The 21,612-nt window shown below is 43.3% G+C and overlaps 1 protein-coding gene across 4 annotated transcripts in view; it reads right to left on the reverse strand.

Annotated features, from left to right (window-relative positions):
• Positions 1–3,646: 3,646 nt before the first annotated feature.
• Positions 3,647–21,612, reverse strand: part of HTR4 (5-hydroxytryptamine receptor 4) — a 167,867-nt gene continuing 149,901 nt past the window's right edge. For 3 of the 4 annotated variants that reach the window (XM_066977175.1, XM_066977174.1, XM_048064742.2), the window contains exon 7: positions 3,647–6,517. In XM_066977175.1, the coding sequence (XP_066833276.1) occupies positions 6,430–6,517 (88 nt within the window). In that variant the 3' untranslated portion in view covers positions 3,647–6,429. Of the gene's footprint in view, positions 6,518–7,532; positions 7,714–21,612 lie in introns of all 4 variants that reach the window. The other variant, XR_010824939.1, reaches the window with a different exon arrangement.

The raw sequence follows: 21,612 nt of genomic DNA on the forward strand, positions 1-21,612 counted from the left end.
CAGAGGACCGAGAAGCCTCCTATACAGCATCTTTAAGAGAGCACAGACCTTGGTACTACAGCTGTTGTGTAAGGAACTTCAGCTTGCATTGCAACCCATTCGGATGCAGTCTAGGAAAAATATTTAGGTTTTCTTTTGTGTGTGTGTGTGTGTGTTTTTAATGACTGATTTCAAGAACTTTAGAAGGCAAAATTTGTTTAAAAATGACCGAATTCTGTAAATTGACCAAAGGGAAAACAAAAAAACAAAACAAACAAACAAAAACTATGCTAAAATTTAAGCTTTTCTGCCAAATCTTTGAAATCCTTTAAGTAATAAGCATATATTTTACAGGAAGTCCAAGAGCGTAGGCAATTTCAGTTCAACTTAACTGGAAGTAGCAGAATGCAGATCCATTAAAATTTTAATTGGGTAAATTCTAGTTAAATTATACCTGCTTTTTTATTATTATGAAAAAAATTTCCAATGATAAGGTAAGCCTTTAAAAGATGCTGAGTAAATATGTGATTATTTTGGATTCAGAAAGATTTAAGCTATAAAAAATTGAAGGAACTAAAAGCTTTTGTATATTTTTATTGAGTTCATATTAGTAGAAAAAAAAATCAGATGTATTGCCTTTTGTCTTGATCATACTCAGAAATGGCTCAGGAAATCTAATGCAGAGGAAAAGATTGGATCCTAAACTACTGAAGGATTTACAGTTGACAGCTACAGGATGAAAATGCTCTCCTTGGCTTTAGCATTTGCAAAGATGGGTGAGGAAAACTCAGAATGACTCAGAGTCTGCCGTATGTGGGTTGCCTGCTCTAAGAAACTGTCATTTTATTGACGTTGTTATGTATATTTCATCAGGACTAGAAACAAAACGGACATGATTTGGACCCAGTTAGTTCTGTTGCACATTATTAAGTGAGACAGACACCAAATACCTTTTTATTCTTCCTTATCTTTGCTGAGCAGAGCCATTTTTGAGTGTATTTGATTGTAAAAGCCACAATCCTTCAGTCATACTATCTTTAGGTTAAAAACTGTTTGTTAGTAATACCTAAATTGAGTGATATTTTGAGACGCACAAAGGCATTTAATTACAACTAATACACTATTACTGATTATTCACAAGGTTCTTGATCCCAGCGTAGGGAACATTAGGATAAGAGAGGGTAAAATAAAAGCCATTTTGAAGTGTGCTGAAGTCAAAGGCAAGTTGAGTATCATTTAGCCCTCTCAGCTCTGACTCACATTCAAGTTTTCAGGGACTACCTCACGCAGTCCTAGTGTACATTCTCCCTCAAGTGTCCTTTGTTTTAGCAGAGACTTGTGGAAGACTTCAGTTTGAGAGAGAGGCTGAGACTCTCTGGAGTCATACGTTCACACTGCACAAAGTAAGCTTGACCCTAATAATGGTTTTCATTGCTCGTGTGAGTCTGGGTTGATCATGCTTGTTCTGTAAGCTAGACCAGCATCATAGTGACTCTTGAGCCTGGGACTCCTTCAAGTAAGCAAGCATATTAGGCCAAGGTGTGGGCTCCTATGGTTGCAAGCAAATTGTCTTAAGTATTATTGGTTATAATTATTATAATCATAACCAGTAATAAGGTTGTTAATATGACAGTACCTCTGTAAACAGACAGTGGTTGCACGTATGCTGCTATCTGCTCTGACTTTGAACTTGTGCAGAGAAGAGAGCACCAGGAGGGTTTCAGTGTGCTGAATTTATGTTTTCTGCTCAAGCTGCAAGTGCACACTATGTACTCTGTCTCTCCTTGAAGCATATATTTGTATATTCACATTTGGGGGGATTTCAGCATTCAAACAAGCTGAATGTAGAAAACATAGATTGGAGCCAGGCGCTATGTGGGTGAGAAGTGAGTAAGGGTTTCCCACGCATCTCTACAAATACCCCTCGGCTCCAGCACTGTCAGTCCCTGTTTCCACTACGAGCCCCTTCTCAGCTGCACTAATACACCACAGCTGGAGTGTAGGCACAAAGGCAGTGTGCTGCAGTGTAATGCAAATGGAAGTCATTGCCTTCATTTTTAAACTGCTTTGGTAAATGTTTTAATTTCTTTTTGTGCTTAGACAGGCATCGGATCCTGCAGTAGGAGCAGGACACGGAGTGGATCTCTGAACCATGCGTAAATGGTTTTGAGAATATATTGAAACATTTTTCCAATTGTTCTGCTGAGGTGGTTTCTCCTTTTATCTAATCATTGCTCTCTTCAAGTCTAAAAACTGAAAATACATTCAGTATTGAAAGAACTGTGAAGGGACATCTCCCCATAAGGATTCATCTCTGCATGGTGTTTATGAGCATGACCTGCTAGTACACTTGGGCTGCAGCCATATCTCCACACATCTCACTAAGCAGCACAGCTGCTGACTGCCTCAAGCACTGACATTTACAGAGCATGTGTCGTCCAGCTATTGTTTCACATCCCTCCAGACAGTCTTGATCATCAGCTAATTAAAGTGTATGCCCTCTTCTGTGAAACTTCTGTTTTGTGAGCACAGCCTCCCTCTGTTGGTGACATGTTTATTATGCTTCTAAATTTCACTTTGCAGCATGACTGTGACTTTGTTTCTCTCCAAGGAAACCGAGCACCATGGAAAGCCGCTCCGTAGCAAGGCTGGCTCACCTCATGATGTGCACCCTGGCACTATAGGGCCCACTTGAAGTCAGACAGCCCACAGTTTTACCCTTGGACCAGGTTTGCAATCTGCCTCAGGAAGTAATCAACCTGTTCCTCTGCTTCCCTCTTCCAACACAAGTAACCTCAGTGAATCTTTGGATTTGCTTGTCAGGGCACACGTGCTGCTAACAAATGTCATGCAAAATCTCAGAAATGCTTCCTTTGGAGCTTAGAAAAATAGAGAAATATGGCAATACAGCTGTGTTGACAGAACAGCCTCCTGAAGACAGTTTAGCAAAGGCCCAGCCAGCCAATTTCTTATTAGCTAGCTGTTCTGCTAGCACTTTGTCTCTGGCAAGGAAAAGTGTAATCACTTGTAATCCAAGAAAGCAGCTACAGTAGGCAGCGTGCTTAACACTTCTGATGCTTACTGCATTTGAAAGAATATAAAATGTTCCTAGACTAGAAACGTGGCAGTGTGATAATTTGCTGATGAGTACAACTATGTACGGAAATAAAATACGTAGTTAGTAGAATGAATCTGTGAGAGATGGTGGGAGAGAGAAGGAAAAGATGAGTGAAGAAAGGAAGATCCCTTTTCAGTCAAATTCACTGGAAGACTCAGAGAAACAGAGCCACAGAAACTAATATCAAAATTCCCATTTGCAAATTCCTGTCTTGAGAGTCTTACCCACAGCTGTGAAATCTCACGGTGTAAGAGTGAGAGATGAGGTGGGCACAGCCCAGGCCAAGGAGAAATGGCTCAGGAGCAGTCTAAGCAAGAGTGTGAAGAGAAGGAGGGCAGGTGCAGGAGGCAGGATTGTTCTGGCAGATGAACATCAGGAACTGGTATTATAACCCAAGGGCGCGTCAGTGTTTTCAAAGGAATGTGGCCAGGTTCTCCCTTGCTGTTTTAGTAGTTTGAGTGTATCGCAAGGTGAGTGTAAAGTATTACCTGGTAACATCTTATGTTTTGAGTGGGAAAAAAAAATACAAGAAATGAGCATAAGCTAGAGTTCACTGCAATCTATAGAGAAGAATTTTTATTTTTAGAACCAGCCAATGCATTACACATCATTCAGCACAGGCAGAGGCTCTGAAACCACTAGCCAGAATGGCCAATGGGAAAATGAACGTGGAGGCTACAGGAGCAGGTACCTCTAGCAGAGGAAGGACATCAAGTACCGGTTCTTTCCATGAGACAGCCTCTTTTCTGTAGAAATACTGGTGTTATTGATGATGGACAATGTCATTTCTGGGCTCACAGGAACATTGCTGAGATCATTGACTTATTAAGCAGGAGCTGCTGTGTGGCTCGTGAAAGGTTTACTGAGTCCAACCAGCCATTAGCCAGAGGTATGACAGAACATGGACAGTGGTGTTTGGTACTTTATTCAAATATGGTGTTAAGAATTGATTTTTTATTTATTTATTTTAAGTTAGAGCTGTTGACCATTTTGGCTAGTGAGCTACTGCTCCCATTGACAGAGCCTTCTAAACATTGCCCATGAATAAAACTTAGTGTTGAGAAGTTAATTTTAAATTAAGGAGAATATATTACTAAAACACACTAAAATATAGGAGAGAACAACACTTCAGGGACAACAACAGAAACAAAGACCGCCGTTGCTATTGCATCCCCATGCAGCTGATTCCATGTAGCTCAGAGAAACCTCCCACCAATAATTTGATGCCTTTTAATGGGGACAGAGAAAAGCTGCTCTAGGATTTCTTTAAGAAATTTGGCATTTGGCGTGAAGCCAAGACAACCTGTTCTGCAGTGCTGCATACCCAAATCCAGACAGAGCTTGTGTGAGCAGTTCTACCAAGGTGCAGACCATAGTGCTGAAGCTGCCTTGGACACATTTTTTTCCAAAACTTTCAACAATGCCCTACTTATTCACCCACCGGTGTTTTGGTGTTAACAATAGGGTTGAACTGACACAGTTCTTTTGGAAACACAGCCCTGTGAAAATGGGTCGCTGCAGAACTGTTCCTAACGATGACCCTGGAAGTGGCACCTACTGGCTCTCACCATCTCTTTTCTAATAACTTCTCCTCTCCCCATCAGCATGGCCACAAACATCCATAGTCTCTTTCTAAGTGCCTGGGATTTTCTACGCTAGTAAGTGTCTGGCTTCTTCTAGCCAGGGCTTTTCTGCCCACTGTTCTTCTGAATCCCAAAGGAAAATGATCCGAAACTATTGGCGATGGTTTAGTGTGGAAGAAGTATTTCGAAGAAGTCTGACACCATGGCAGAGCAGCCAGTTGTTCTCATCATGCACAATTTTTTTCCTACTGAGCAACATTTATGTTCAAGGCAGGATTTGTTTGTTTGTTTACAGTAAATATCTGTCACATAGCAACAGAAACATTACTAAATAATATATATAATGTTAAGCTCCCAGGTCTAGAAGCTTTTAATGAACAAAACCCACACATTCCTGATAAAAAATAATAATAAATAATGTCACCTTTTCTTTTTACATTAAAAATGTCTGTACATGACTGCACAATATAACAAAGTACAATATTATCTTCTAGGCTCAGGGTGGCATCTCTGGGTTAGATCTTCAACTAAATAAGATAGAGGCATGTAGTCTTGATCCTGTGTATTTCCCACTACATAAAATTCATTTTTCCAAAGTTGTGAAGTCTACAGCCTTGCCTACTATTTATATGCAAAAGTGGAAGCAGCTCACAAGGAACATAGCAACATCTTCATGCAGTAAGCAGCTTTGGGACTGAGATTTTTTTGCAAACAGATGTGCATATGGTGATATTTTAAAGTTTTGAAACTTGTCTCAGCTGGAAGAGAACAGAAACAAACAGAAAAATGAAGATGGAAAACATGAGTAGGGGTCTGTCTTCCTAACGTAACTAGAAAAGTTTCTTGGATGGTGTATTTTTCAGGATGGCACTTAGTGATCTATCACAGACTGACTCTGTCTCTTGACCAACCTTTCTTCTTGGTAAGAATGCCCGAAGTTTGCTCAGGCGAGGGCAGCGCTGGCAGCTTGCTGGGGTTGGGGGGTCACATCCAAACCGTGGGCCTCTGAATAGCAGAGGGTGGCCTCTGCCTTCCAGCAAATGGGGCCTGCTGTTAGTTGTGAAATGTCTCTGCAGGTCCCACTGCAGCTTGTCAGGCACTATGTACACTCTGTGAATCTCCCACCAGGGAACTTGACCAGGAAACACAGTAAAAGCATTTACAAAGATAGCTCTGCAGGGCAGGGTGAATCAGCAGCTCCCACTGACCTTTTACCAGTAACGATAATCGAACGGCAAATACTTCCTCCTGTTTGGGTGAAGAAAATGCAGCGCTGTTTTCTATCCAGACAGCATCTGGTCGCAGGCAGGCAGATAAAGCAAGCGTTGTCTCACATAACGTTGGGGCTTCAGGCCAGAGCTCTTTCAGATCTTGCTGTTGCAGGACAGAGAGGTGGCTCATAGAGACTGCAGCTGGAAAGGAGTACCAGGAGTCCCTGTACTGGGTGGTTGGTATCAGTGGTGTTTCTTCACGCTGACAGAAATGTGCTCCCACCTGGAGTAAGGCCCTGCCACAATCACGTAGTCCCACCAGCCTTGTGGATGCAGAGATCCCTTCTGCTCAGGTGCCTTCTCTTGTCCCCAGGGATCTACACGTTTGTGGCTGGGCATTCGTACAAAGGCAGTGCAGGAGGCACGGTGACAATGCAGATGAATAGGGTTTCATAAAGTCCTGCTGTCTGGGAATCCTTTGGGTACCCTAAAAGGAATCTGTTCCTCCAGCTGGGCCATTCCTCTTCTAGGTTTGTGACTAGAAACAGGACTCTTGGGATTCTGGGTCATTGTGGATGGGAAGCTTCTCCTGCTCCTGATGATGTCCATTATGTAAAACAGTGTACCTGGGAATGGAAAACATAAAGATTTCTCAGTGCTAGTTAGAAGGACAGGCTTATGTAAAATGAGTTCTTGAAAACCCAGAATCATGTCTTACAACATCTTCCAAATATCCAGATACCACATTAAGCAAATGTGAAGTCCTACTTTGCTCCATGACAGGAAAAAAAATCTTCATGATTCAGTCAAGAACCTCTTGGTTTTCATGTCTCTAAGGTGTAGCTGGTAATGGGAAGAAACTAGACCAAAGAACTAAGAAAAAAAAAGGTCAAGCACTCCTCATTGTATACATATTCAAAAATCAATACTATGATATCAATTTACTTGACATTACTAAACTGCATGCATCTCTATTGAGTATACTTGGGAGTTAGGCTCCTAAAGTAAGGTGCTTAAAATGCTGCTGAGATGCCTGAAGTAAATGGTCTGGATATCCTACAAGTGATGTATCTGCTCATTTCAGTAGACAGCCATGGACTCAAAATGAAAGTCAGGATATAAAATCCACTGCCTCTCTAAATTTGTCCTGGTGAATATTCCCAAGGGAATTTGCCCTCTAATGTTTTCAACACTGTCAGGTTTGGTTGACTTAATACAGGTCACTGTATATGCAGATATATCCATTGAAACATCTTCCCATAGTACTTCATCACTTTAAATAATGATCCTAAAGCTTTCCAAAAATGTGCTGGTTCTCCCAACAAGGTACAGACTCAATGTAAGAAACAGGAAAAGACATTTTGCATCTAACACTGAACAGACACTCCGACCATGAAGTCTTAACAGGATTTTGTTCCATCTACCAAGTCAGACGTGGCACACTGGGCAAGGCAGGGCCACCAGACCTTGAGGCTGGCAAAATCCCTGCTGCAAGCGGTGGTGACACAGAGGATGAGAGCCAGGAGACCCCTCGCTCTGTGAACAGGGCAGACATGTTTCGGAGCAACTCACGGCTTGCTCAGAAGCACGACAGACAGGCACTGAAAGCTGACTTCATACAGGATATCGAAAGAGCCAAACCTTTCTTCTTCTTCTGCAGGAGTCAGAAAACAGGTGTGCAAGGTCAGCAATTTAGCAGGCGGTGCTGTTTGTTACAAAGACGCATTAAGCTAAAGAGAAGTCATTAGGGTGTTCCAGGGTCTCTCATGGCACAGTTTGCCTGAAGCCTCTGCAGTTAGATCAACACCTCCAGCTGTTTACCCTGTGGGGAAAGAGGATGGGTGGGAGAGGAGGAAAGAGCATTTGTACGCAGGGTGCGAAAGCTACACTGCAGCTGTGATAGCCTTGCTCTGATACTGGCACGATTCCCTACCAAAATCTTACCAACATCTCCAGGAAACTGTAAAAGGAATCCACTACTGGTGGGTTTGTATATGACCAGGTTTGTTTGCACATATGGTAATTTCTCCCTTCATCTAAAAGGTTAAAGCAACCCGCCTCATGGCACGGGTTTAGTGTCAGATCCAGGACAGGTTTAGAGCAGCCCTGCTTTTTTTCACATCACCGTGTCTTAATTAATCCACTCTGAAAACAATCAATTTTTCAGGCATCAATATTAATGAAAAGCAAGTTTTGAAGAGAAAGAACAGCGGCAGCTGAAACTCATTTGTGCCTGACCTACACAAGCACCCAGTGTGTGCCTCAGCTCTCGCCCAGCTGAGAGCCTTGCACCACAGGATTTATCTCACTGGCCACAAGCAGATAACAACACTCAGCCCCTGCACGCGTGGGCCGAATGTTTCAAGAGAAATTTGTCGACTAGGTTTGAGTAAGAGCAAGGAATACATCTGAGGAAGCTATAATCTGCGAGCAGGAGAAAAAAAATTAAAATGTTTAAATGCATTAAATAAATTATCTGCAGTAAATTAGTTGCTCAGCCTCCTGCCTATAATGAGTTCCTTCACAGGACGTGTACACGCTGGCGTGTTCAGCTTCCAGGCTCAGGTACAAGCAGCATCCCACACTGCCTACGCCCTCTGCACCTGCCTCCCCTGGGGTGAGGCGCAATGTCATCGCTGTCACCTGCAGCTCCACTCAGACCCTAAACACCACCCAGCAGTGGAGCCCAAGAATGAAAAGGCGTTACAGCCCGTAAAGGGGCCCTGCTGCAGGCTAGTCACACACTTACCAAATGGTACTTTAATTGTGATGATGACCAATTTGGAGAGAATTGCATTTGCATCTCCTGCTGTTTTTGACAGTCCAGTGGGCTCTTTAGCTAACTGGTTGGACTAGCTCGCAGCATAGCAGAGGGGAGCCATGAGGTTTTACTTTCTGTAGGCCCGTGACCAGAACAAGAAGCCCTAGTGTTATTCTGGGAACCCAGTAAAAGCTGGGGAGAAAACACCAACGGGATGCAGTGGTGCTTTGTAACCTTCCCACTTGTGTTGCCTGAAGGTCTGTCCCCTGCACCAACTTGTACCATTCATTAAGGAAGCAAAGCCAAACAAATGCTGGGTTTTGGCTTTCCCAGCTGTAATGCAAGAGTCGCCACCTCCACCGAGTCCTGCTCTGCCGCCTGGCATCACGCCTGTCTCAGAGGCAATGCAGTGTGGAGTTGGGCTCCTGCCTCAGGCCAGAAGTTGCATCTGTGCCCTTGGGTGCAGGATGAGCCAGGAGGGGGGGAAGCAGCACCCCGAGCTGTGTGTGCCATCCCGCTCTCAGAGCGCACAGCCTCATTCTGCCTGGGGTCGGTGCCTGGGGTTCTTTGGACAGTGGGGAACGGCCAGGAATGGGAAGGCATCCGCTCTCTGCCAGGAATGCCTCCTACCTACCCTTCATGCTTGCAGCGTTGGTGTGAAGCTGCCTACACAGGTTACACATGCCCATGGCTCCTCTGTGCCAGCAGAAGTGCCTGGGCAGCCCACGTGCAGTTCTGCAGCCCTTTGAGCCCCCGGGCATCTCTTTGTGAGCTGTGCCTGATCCCTGCATTTCACCATCGTCCTTGTTCCGAGCACCCAGCTCCATCCTTTCTTGGGCTCCCTGTGCCTGCGGCCTGCCGGGTGCTGCAAAGGGCATGGGGCCTGGACAGGTACCAGAACTGCGAGGGCTAGAGCACATCAGTAGATGCTGCTCGTTAATAACAAATAAACTGATAACAAGGGAGCAAAGGCAGCCCTTCCTAGTTGGAGCTGTCTCATCGATGGGCTAAAGGACTTGTGTGGCAGCATCTCCCGCACTTTCCAAAGCCTGTGAACAAATACTGGGCTTAGCTTTTTGCCTCTGTCCCTTCAACCTTGGCCAGGAGAAATCATTTTACCTAGTGAGCCATAATAACAATGGAGAAAAAAAAATCGACAAAAATAAATGCCCACAACTGTCCAAGCATGGCAAAGCTCTCAGTTGGGCTGGAGGCAGATTAATGGCCTCACAAACCTGCTGTAGGTGCACAGCTGTCTCTGCTCTCTGCATAGAAGTCCTTTCCCAGTACATCTCTTTACATGATTAATTGCTTCCACTTTTGAGCTGGCAGAAGGTGGTTGCTGTTGTCCTGATGTTTACTGGGGACTCGTGTGAGGTTTTGCAGCAGGACCAGGGGTGGCAGCGGGTTCTGGAAGCTGGTGACTGCCTGCTTCCCGTGCCATTTGCTCTGCAGGATGAAGAACATGTCCTCACCAGGCAGAGGGGACACAGGGAGGGCAACAGAAGCAGGCAGATGGGTTGTACTCCTAAACTGGTGTCGGCACTGCCGGGATAGCTCAGGACTCAGATGGGGACACAATGGCCATGAAGTATGGGGACGTTTAGGCATGAACTGTACCAAGAACTGATGAGCACTGTATCTGCAGCATCTTTTCCCATTCTCCAAAAGTTTTCACAGCTTCAAATACTTTCCCTGTTTCTGATCTGGATTAAGTCTACAACTTCTCGTAAGGTGAGGGGAAAAAAAGAAGAAAAAAAAAAAGAAAGAGCAGACTCCATATCATATCCAAGGCCTTTCTCTGCCTTTTACCAGCATGACTGATTTAACTACTGTATTCCTGGCAATTCAGTGTGAGGGAGCACCTATCTGCCTGTATCTGTCTTTCATTTTTTCCTTTTGTAAGTTGTTGATTGCCAACACTCCAAATAAAACACTTTGAAATATTTTTTCCCCTGCATTTACAACTGGAAACTCCCTGAGGACTCCAGGAAACTTTTTGGTAACAGGATTTGGTTGCAGGGGCCCCAGGGCAAAGGCTATGAGAGTGGTGCTGTGCACAGGAGGCACCATGGCTGCGCCAGGTCCTTTGCTCTCGCACAGCCCTGGGTGCCCACCACTCCTGATGAGCAGCCCAAGATGTTGATTCCCACCAGGTGGCATCTCAGAAGAGGAGCTGCTTCTCTAACGCCTTCCCAGACAGCTCCCATGAAAAGATGTTTACTGAACAAGCCAGAAAACACTATTTCATGTTAACTCTCAGTGAACACAAACAACTTTCCCACTGCTTTCCCATTCCTCCCAACTTTGGTTCTGCTCTGTGATAAACTGTGAAGACTATCTTGCCTGAGCAGATATTTCCATTTTTAATAATGAAAGCTGCCATCATTGAACCTTACATTTATGGGACTTAACATTCACCTAGGACCAGTGTCTGGGCACAGGTGGCAGTTGCCTGTAGCCAAATTTTAGTGGAATTGAGCTTCCAAACTGAATAAAGAATTGAAACTTTTCTTAGATACAAAATCCATCTTGGTCTACAGTTTCTCTTTCCCTCCCCTTTTCTTTCTGTCACAGCTGCAAAACTCTTCAATGCTTCCCCATCTGGAATATCCGCAGCACCATTGTTGTAGCTTCACGCTCAATATAGTGCCCATATCTCAAAGCTCCGTTTCTTTCAGATGGACTTACAGAGAATGAATAAATAACTCTCTTCAATATCAAATGGGGATTACAGTTAACCATCACTTAGCAGACCAGAGCAGGTTATTCTAATGAACACATCATTCTGAAATAAGCCTTCCACCATCTGTTCGGCCCCATAATTATAAATGCAAACAACATAATTCATAAATGCTCTATAAAAGAAAGGGAAAGAGAGAACAGCTTAAGATGACTGCTAGTTTTTCCAGACAGTGATGCATCTGCCTACTTTATTCACATTTCACAGGTAGAAAACAGTCTTTTAATTCTGTATTTTATGGCAGTCACCAACCAAAGTAAATGATTGCCTGTAGAGAACAGAAATGTGGGTAAGGGCGGTGCAGTTTCTCTTTGTCTCTGACAGAAGGACACAGGAAACGTGGTGTGGACCATCCTGGATCTCAGTGGGTGAGGAACAAACACAGAGCGTGTGTTTTAGTACAGCAGCACTGAATATGCCTGTGGCACTGGAGTGCCCTCCAGAGATATGGGAGCTGAGTGTACTGATTATAGTGGTATTTGCTCCCTGAGAAGATGCTTTTGACATTCTGGAAAACTAGGCAATCTTGAGAAACATTCAGAAAGTTGAGAAAAATGAACGTAAAATCCAGGAATCTCTGGAATTTGCTATTTTAAACTGTGAAGATTTTCATTTTAAAAGAGGCAAAAGTATATATTTTTAAACCCCTAATACACAAAATATGTCAAAATGAAATGTGAACAAAACATATTGTTTCATTTCCATTTTCTGTTGAAAAAAAAATCCATGTGATCCAAATAAAATGCATTTTCGTGAAACATTTGATTTTAGTACAGCTGCATATTTAATTATTAAAAGGTCAGTGGAGAATTGTCCCTGTCTCACAATTACCGGCTTCGTAGAGGCCATGAAATGAAAAGCTTGCCAGTACTCTGTAATCTCGGGGCTGAGTGAATCACGGTTCCAGCCACCAAATTGGACTTCCACATTCAGCCATTAGCAGAAAACCATCACAGCAGGATAAGAGCAACTCCCCCACACCCACTCACCACATTTCCTGCAGTGAACGGGAGCAAAAAATGACAAACTCATCCTGTCTTTTTGTTGACATGTATCAATATTGCTGAACAACTTAAATTGATTTCATATTCAGTGCTGTAAAACTAGCAATACTGCTAACGCTTCCAGGGTGAATAGCTCCATTGTTTCTCTGTGAGCTTTTCGTTTCTTCCTGTTTCTAAGACAAGCAAGGTACTTGTGAGATTTCCTAACAGTTTTCCTAACAAGCTTTAAGCTGGTTGTGTATCCTCCCTGAGGTGATGACCTGCAACCCGTTAGTGAAGGTGAGCTTGCTGAAGGTGGGTCGTGCCCCGCGCCTGCCTGGGACATCCTGATGTCTGTCTGTCCCCCCAGGGATGAGTCAGAGAGAAATACAGAAAGCACAAATGGGGAAAACAGAACGGGAGCTGCTCCAGGGGAACTGCCTCAACTCTCAGACAGGTCCTTTATCGCTGCAGAGCTGCACGTGGCGACCTTCTGGGCTCCCACCTGGGCTGCTGCAGGAGGCAGGATTTCAGACTGGAGGATATCAGGGGAGGCTGAAGCTGTCCTTACAGCTGGCTTTGTGCTCTGTTTGGGAGCTGAGTTGGTCTTCACGGCAGACGAGCATCTCCATCTCCTCCTCCTCGGCTATTTCTCGTTATTGCCAGCTGGCAGCCTGCAGAGCCCGTAAGGGTTTGGTGTGATTGTCTGAGCAAAGGGGCTGGCTAGATGGTGCTGAATCACCTAGTGCAGCTCTGGCAGAGAAAGAGATGACCACGCACAGTTGCCATCTGTCTGTCCTTTGATGGCCACGACCAGGAAAGCACAGTAATGTGGTGAGGAAAATGAAATCCATACTCTGCAACTAGCCTTACAGCAGGGACCCTCCTGTGCCTCCAGTGTCTTCTGCTCAGATGCTGGGAGGGACCTCCTTTGTCAGGGTGTAAAGCCCACCCATTCGGGGGATTTCTCTCAAGCAACCTCAGTCTATCCCCAAAGAGAACATATCCCTAAATTCTTAAAACATCCTACCCAAATTCGAAAGCATAGTTGATCTGTCCTAGTCTTCCTATTTAATTTTTTTTTTTTTTTTAATGAAGAGGGGCAGCTGCCAGGGGACCATTGTTCTTCACAGGTGATGCAATCCCGTGGCAAAACACAGGTAAAATCCAGGCAGATATCACCAAAAGTTTGATTTTCTGAGTGCAGCTGAATGGTGAAAATCCAACCTCAGGAAAACATTTGGATTGCTAAATTATTTAGATAGCTCTGACAGCAATGTTGATTTTAAAGCCCTTGGTAGGCAAACATAAATACAAATTTGTCTCTATCTCTTGACATGTGTTTATTTTTTTCCACTCTTGAGCAGTTATACTGAATATCTTAATTATCATTAAATCAAATAATGCTGTTTAGACCTCGTGAGCTGGAATTAAGCACTCATCATTCTCTCCTAAATTTGTTAGAGGTTTTAAAAACAGCTGTCTCCAGCCCACATAATCCAGCCTCTAGTACATTTTGTAAGACTTCTGCATGCCTCCTCAGATTTAAAATTAGCAGTCAGTTCTCCAAGTAAGCAAAGCCTTTAAATGAGAGAAACATACCCCTGGAAAAAAAATAAAAAATAAAAAAGACTTTCTTTGCATCTGACAAGTCACGAAAAACAAAGAAAGCATCGACCAATATGTTCGTTTCTCACCTTTCTTTTTCCTTTGTTCCATCATTCTTTACGGATGTTTTCCTTAGCTGAAGCTGCCTGTTCTCTTATTTTTAAGGAGCAGCCCTGGCTCCCACTTGCTCTCAGGACCTGCAGTCCGAGGGTGTGTTGCCAGAGCACCTCCATCCAACATGGGTCAGGGCATTCCCAGATAGCTCTGGGCAAGTTGCTGGAGCTGCACTGGGGTGTCCTTATCTCCAGAAGTGGAGGTGTGCAAATAATGCATATTATGCCCTGTGACCCTACCGACACACAGGCACTGCTGCTCTGGTTTGACGTACAATACAAATGCTTCAAACTATTTTCTGGCAAAACTAGAATGAAATATCCTCCAGTTCATTTACTTTTGTGTTTACAATAGAAGCATATCTTTTTTTTTTCTTTTTTTTTTTTTTTTAAGGGAGGATGTTTAACTTCTTTTGAAATTGTAGGCAAATAGTAAATTGAAATGTGATTTTGAAATAAAATGTCAAAACACTTCAGGATCTTGTTTCCTTTTCTTTATCTCCGGCTGAAAACATTCACTGAATTTGACCCAATCAGTTTGTTTCCCTGGAACAGCAACTGTTCATTACATCTTCCTTTTTTATTCCTTTTACTGCCTGGCTCTATTAATGAATATGGTCTATGAAAAATTATAGGAACCCATTTAAGCTACTTTAGCTTCGACAGCTAATCCCAGCACACTGCTCTTTTGCTCAGAAGACTTTTTCCATGAATGGAGGAAAATCATTTTGGTCTCTCTGGTAGCTTGCTAAACACAACCCTTCACTTGGCACAGGAAATATATTGGATAAAGATTGATTAAGGAAGATAACTAATTAGGAGCCTGGCCTGAGTCAGCCAAGGCATTTCACACAGGTCAGCAAAGAAGCTGAAGAAGCAAAGAAGTCAAATTCAATAAAAAAACAGGGCTGAAGGAACATGTTTTTATATGTCGTTATCTCTGGCTACCAGTTGCAACCTTTTCCATGATGTCATAAAATCTCATTTTTGTACAGAATAATAACCCCTTTGGATAATACTTATATTCTTGATAGACATCAAAAGTTAAAATCAGGAAGATGACTACAGGTATTTTAATGCTAAGCAAACAGACCAATACTAAGCACATGCTAATAACAAGAAAGATCTGCTAAGTTCATCAGTGATCTATTTTAAGAGCTTGCTTACAGAAGATTGCCGGGGTCTCAGGACAGCTCCAGGCTGCAGAGGTGGCTTTCCAACAATTCCTGTTTGTGGGCAAACCGTGCAATTTCTCTGGGCCTTGTTCTACTGTGGGTGAAATAGAGGCAATAATACTTCCTTTGTATGCTTTGTCTTTAGATTTTTGCCTCTTTGGAACAAACTTTGTGTCATTTCAGATACAAGTAGTGTCTGGTGCAACTAAATTATAGCTCGGTTCAGGGCTGTGGTGCTACAGCAGCCACGATTAATCTCTTACACAAAAAGAGTTTGTTTCAATTTAAAAGTGTCAGAAACGCTTTCCAGACCAGAACAACCTACAGCTGTAGGAAAGGTGTTTTATTTACTGGAGAACTTCTTTCCTCCACTAAATCCTTCACACCCTCGGAGTCTTGGAATATCCTGCCTCTGTCTCACTGACCGTAATGATGTTCTCAGGCTAGCGAAGCAGAAACGAAACAATGACTGAGTTTGGCTTGGCACCTCCAGTTTCTCACTGCAGTAATTAGATTCCACCTTTCCTCTGTGCCTTTTAGCAACAGCCTCTTTCTTTTGGTGACGGCCGCGCTGCAGCCCCGCCTGTGCGCGGAGCCACCACCAGCAGCTGTCCTGTCTTCTGCTGGCCCTGAAGCAGTGCTCACCACTGATGGCCTCCTCGTCCCAGTTTTATGAGACGTGGTTTCAGACAAGGGGAGCTGTCGAGGCTGGCCTGGCAGCATGTGCTGGCCCTGACCACCACCGAACAGGTTTATTCTCCATTGCCTTCGGTGGAGATTGCTCTGAGCGTTCATCTGATGTTTGTCACTGTTGACCAGTTATTGATCGTAACGTGGATGTTGCTAAGATATACCTGAGTTTTAATAACTTTTCAAGTATGAAGAGCAAACAATGACTATGTTAAACCTAATGAAGAGAGAAATGCAGGATGCGATCCCTTGAGTGACTGTGTCTGTGCGGAGGTACATCAGTTGGTCTGTGCATTTCCTAGCGCTTGTCTTATGCAACCAAACCTTTAGCAGAGCAAGCAGCTGACTGGGTTAAATCATTTGCCAGAAAACAGGGTCACGTGGAGGAAGTTAACGCTTTGGGAGAGGATCACCAGATCTCCTCCTTGAGCACCTGCTGATGGCTTGGTTGCCTTTTGGACATGAGCCAACAGGGCTCATCTAGACCTTCAATAAATCAAATAACCACATAACGAAACCATACTGTCACTGCTGTCAAAGTTGTTCTCTGCTGTCAATCTTACCCAAGAAACAGTGAAACCAAGAAAAAAAGAACTTAGAAGCTGAGAACGAAGTTTCTGTTTCCCAGGGAGATGATAAACTTGTTGCTGTTACCCCTGTGCTCCTGTGGCCTCATTGCATTTTCCCTTTCATGCATCAGCAGGTGCCTGTGCCTTCCCGAGCTGTCAAATGTGGCAGCTTTCAAACCACAAAGCTCACTTTAAAAATAATCTGCCTCATTATACCATTAGCAGTTTTGATCCCGTTAGAACAATAGCTGCCGTGTTTCTCCGGCACATCCTGAATGCATCTCACACTCCCCTCGCTGGAAGGACGAGCAGTTCCTATCCCACCTCCTCCCGGGTGGGAGAGTGAGAACTGCAAGCCCCCCACATGGAAAACTACATGGGGGGGGGGGGAAGTGTGGGGCAGCTGAGCCTCACTGCTCCCCTCTGCCCAGACCTGGAGAGCTGCCAGGGTCCCCCCAGCTCTCCCCACACAGATTCAGGTGCTAAGCATCACTGCAGTGCTGAAACAGGGAGACGACGTGAGGCCCTTCCTTGCCCCTCTCACCTTGGTGGCTGAGACTGACGATGGCAAAACGTCAGCTTATGGTGCAATAGTTTAAAAATAAAGCTGTTTTCCTTTTTGTTTAGAGCTGCTGGGACAAACTCTGGAGAAGCAGCTTTGGATCTCACGTTAGAGTGAGCCACAGGATGACGGAGGCATCGCCAGGAAGAACCCCAGGCACCTGGGCTGGAAGGGGCCTCTTCCTCACCCTAACAGGTCCAAATGAGACATTAGTGACAGGACAGAGATTATTGGCCACCTCAGACCACCCCTCTGCTGATACAGGACTGTACCACCAGTCATTAGTTTATCCAGACTAACTTTGTCCATCCAAAGGGTGTTTCTGCAGTGGTTCTCTGCAAAGACTACTCCATGTGCCAATAGACCTCATCATTGGCTTTGCTGATAGTCACTTCAATTGTTTGTCCTCTCCGCCAGCTTAGAGCTTTCCCTTTTCTCAGCCTCCTTATGTTTCTGTCCTTCAGACACTTGACCTGAATATTTATCTGTTTCCCTATTTTCCACTGCAGGACATTCGGCTCAACCTTAACAAAGGGCCTTGGACTTTGGACATCACGGACAGAAGTGTGTCAACAGCTGGTGATCAAAAGCATGGGATCCACACAGCAACCAAGAACACCAAGTCAGTCCAGAGATTTTGACTTCTTTCATCACAGATCTGTAACTCCTTTATGTTATCATAGTTGATATATCCACAAGAGAAACAGAAGATTGGGCACTGAAAGACAGAAACTAAGCTAACTTACAAATCAACAAAGGAGCTTTCCTGTTCAGTCATCTAAGCCCATTTTCTACTTATAAACACCAGGGGAAAAAAGTAAGATGAGAGAGACCATTCAATGCCAAGCTGCAGAAGGTGGGCACTTTCCCCCTTTTCTCACATTAAGTCTGTATTACCGTTTCTCTCTCATTAATGTTAACTTTGGCACTGCATTACATGTTCTAATTATCTGCAGATTTTGGCCTACAGTTCATTTTTGCACCATAATTAATACGACATTCATAAGACGCCTAAATCTGATAAATAGGAGAGTACTTGGAAGTGCTCACTTATGTCAGAAATATACAGCATCATATTAGGAGTGATTTACAACTGCCTGAAGATGGGATACCTCATGGTAGGCTTCTGCTTTTTAAGTAAGGTGTTTCAATTACTCAAGTACAAGCAGGATCAGTTAAGAAAATTCAAATGGATGATAATGAATTTGGTTTATTTTTTATATAAATGGCGTTCTCACAACTAGCATAATTAGATTTTTCATCAGCTGGAGAAAAACACAAGCCATTTGTCCAAGATGTGGAATGAGTGAGCGGCAAAAGCAGTTGCAGTTATTTCCTTGTGCAATGGGGAACTTCGCAATTTTCAAGTGTACCACAGACCAGTAGTCATGAGCCCCAGCACTAACTTAGGGCTGGATTTGTTCCCCGTCTTTAAGCACCTGAGGCCTTTTTTATGGCTGATGGAGAGAGACAACCACTTTTTGGGCAAAAGAGTCAGTTGTTCGTCAGGCTCTAACATGTGCCACAGTGTTAGAATTGCAGCTATCTGGGAAACGGGTGGTTTTTCCACAGTGAAAGTATCCAGTGACAAGTGACAATAGCAGTTTGCTGAAATCTTCTGACAAAAAATTCTTAATCATTTCACGTGTCTGTTTTCTGTGTGCAAAAGCACACTTTTTAGTATCAAAACTTTTTTGTGTCAAAACAAGAGATTTTAGAAAGAATTGCATGTTTTATAACAAAAGTCTAGCATATGCACCTAGTTAATGTTAGTAGCGTAAGTTCCTTTCTGAACAGCAAACTGTCACAAACTCCCTCACAGCATCTGGGGCTCACGCATGTTCCCTCCTACTCCACTGCCTGCCAGTAAGCTTTCTGGTCACCAGGGGACATAGCATCCTTGTCTGTGTTCTGCAGAGCTGCTTCATACATGTGCCTGTGCAACGTCTGGGTTGTGTGTCCTGGTAATCTCTGGGTATCCTGAAAAACGTGTTAGGGAGCTGACCATATCTTAAGGCACCTGATGGTAAGATCTGAAATTCATATTTTCTGGCGATGGAAAAATAACACAAAAATTAAATAACAAAACACAGTATTAAGATAATAATTAATGATAAAGATCCTTACTGGTGTCCTTAACATCTCAACTGTTATTTACATTATTTTATGTTAAGTAGTAGCAAGTCTCACTAGCTTAAAGTCAAGTTTCTTTGGCCAAAGTAGCTCCTGCCTTTTCTCTGCCACCTATCCTACTGCTGGCGAATGACAGGTCAGATAGCAAGAGCTCTCATTGTCCTCCTTGGTCACTTCAGTCTAAGAGTCGTGTCCTTCCCTGTGGCCTGCCATTTTTTACCATGAACATTTTTTACCATATTGTGTTGAATGGGAAATTGCCATTCTTCTTCTTCCTCCTTAAGATTTTGTTGCTGTTGTTGTTGAATGGGAAGTTGCCACTTTTTTGGTTATTATTTCTATGATATGCATTAACTAGCACATTCCTGTCTTTAGGCTGCTTCTCTTTCATAGCCTTCTGGACATGAATTCGTAATATTTCACACGTCATATCACAAAAAAAACCAACAAACATTAACATGGCAAAATTTTAAGCTGTGCTCATAACTAGTTTATTTTGTAAGTATGTTATTAGGATTAAATGTCATACCACAGATGGTGACATTTGAAGTGGGTGCTTAATTTGAGTAAAATCTCCATATTCTCCTCCACGCAGTCTTGGTTTGATAAATGAACACCGTTTTTCCTCAGTGCAGTAAGGGCAGCAGAGACCTGTGCTGCCCATCCCTACCCTCCCTCCTATACACGCCCTACTCCCTAGCATTAATTCGCTGCATTGCTTTCACAGAAAGGTGCTCCTCATTTTTAGCTTGATTAAAACTGATCCCTCAGCAAGCCAATAAGTACATGTTGCTTGGTGGCTGTGTTTTTGTTCCCCTGTTGTTCTTCAGCAATATGATGCTTCGTTTGCTCATCCTCTTTCCCTGCCAAGAGCTATTTCACAGTTAGGTTAGATTGTCTTCAGGAGTGTGCTGAGGAGGACAGGAGGTGCCTTTGATGGCTGCTTCGTTTCAGTATGATTCAGAGGTTACTAAGTCCCCATTTTCTGTTAGCTATATCCCCAACCATCCTGTGATGATAGTCTGTTATCTGGCTTCAGCCTTTCCAATCTCAACAGGACTGTTCCTGGACATCTGCTAGTGAGGATGTCATACCAGCGATGCCAGCCACTGCTCTCCTCCAAGCTCAGGGGCTCTCTGAACTTCTGTATGCAAGAAGGACCTAAGGAAAAAATTTAATCTGAGCATCACAGCAAGCAGAAATCATCTTTCCTGAAGATGTCCTAAAGGAAAGATGTCAAGCTCAGTATGAACATTTGAATACATCATGTTCGAGAACTCTTCTCCAAGTGTCAGGAGAGGTTAAAGTCTAAGGAGGAAAGAGCATAGCTGCAAATAATTTCTAATGCTTTGGGGAGTGTGGGGGGAATCCAAGAAACTGGGGAGCATGCTCAGAGAGAGGTTTTTTCTCTTGTGGGTTTCATAAAAAACTCCAGGCAAACCCTTCTGAGGGGAACACAAATTCCTTGTAGATAGGAGCATGACAATTAAGAGCTGTATTGATCTGTGTATTGATTTTGGTCATAGGAGGAGGTAACGAGTGCAATCAAAATACCTGGTGACCAGCTGGGAGAAACGCATACAATAATTATTGGTAAAGTTATATTCCTTCCCCTCCTGTCATGATTAAGTTTTCAGTTTTATTACAGAAATACAAGATGGAGAAATTAATCTTCAGGTGAAACTAGTCATTTATTCTGTTTGACATAAAGTGAAATGCTGGCAGAAAATAATCCAGAAATATTTTATGAATATTGAGCCTTTGAATTGACTCAGCCAAGTCCTTTAAGTGTATGTGAAGTTCTGGAGTTTGCTGGAATCGGTCCGTGGCATATATGTTTTCATTGGCATGCTGGTCACATAGCTGTAATTGCAATTACAACAGTATGTGGTACCTAAAGCTGAATGTTAACTCTCAAGACAGATAATAAATATATTTGCCATTTGTGTTGTGGAAATATACATTGCATGCTTTAAATATCATACAGATTTAGAGTAAAGAGACCGATTTACTTCAGATAGCACAGATAAGCCAAAAGTCACCAAATCTTGTATCTGGCAAACTCTACTCTGCAAGACCAGCTTTTTCAAAGCCTCATCACTTCTCAGCACAGGTACAAACATTCTCTGCAGCAGAAGTGGTTTATCAAAAAACACACAAAAACCCAGTCACAGATATGCAAGTACAGCTGCCAGGAAAGAAGAGAGGACATCCCACCAAGCCTCAGATGCAAAATCTCCTTTTGGTCTACAAATGGCATGTCTATCTACACGAGAATTGCTAACAGCGTTCTTAAGAAATTTCTTTATAGTCTACCCAGCAGAAGAAATACAGTTTCTTATTTAAACAAAGAATGTTTAAAACGTAAAACCAAAAACAGACGT

The sequence above is a fragment of the Anser cygnoides genome, chromosome 14 (assembly GCF_040182565.1).
Source record: "Anser cygnoides isolate HZ-2024a breed goose chromosome 14, Taihu_goose_T2T_genome, whole genome shotgun sequence".
Lineage (NCBI taxonomy): Eukaryota > Metazoa > Chordata > Aves > Anseriformes > Anatidae > Anser > Anser cygnoides.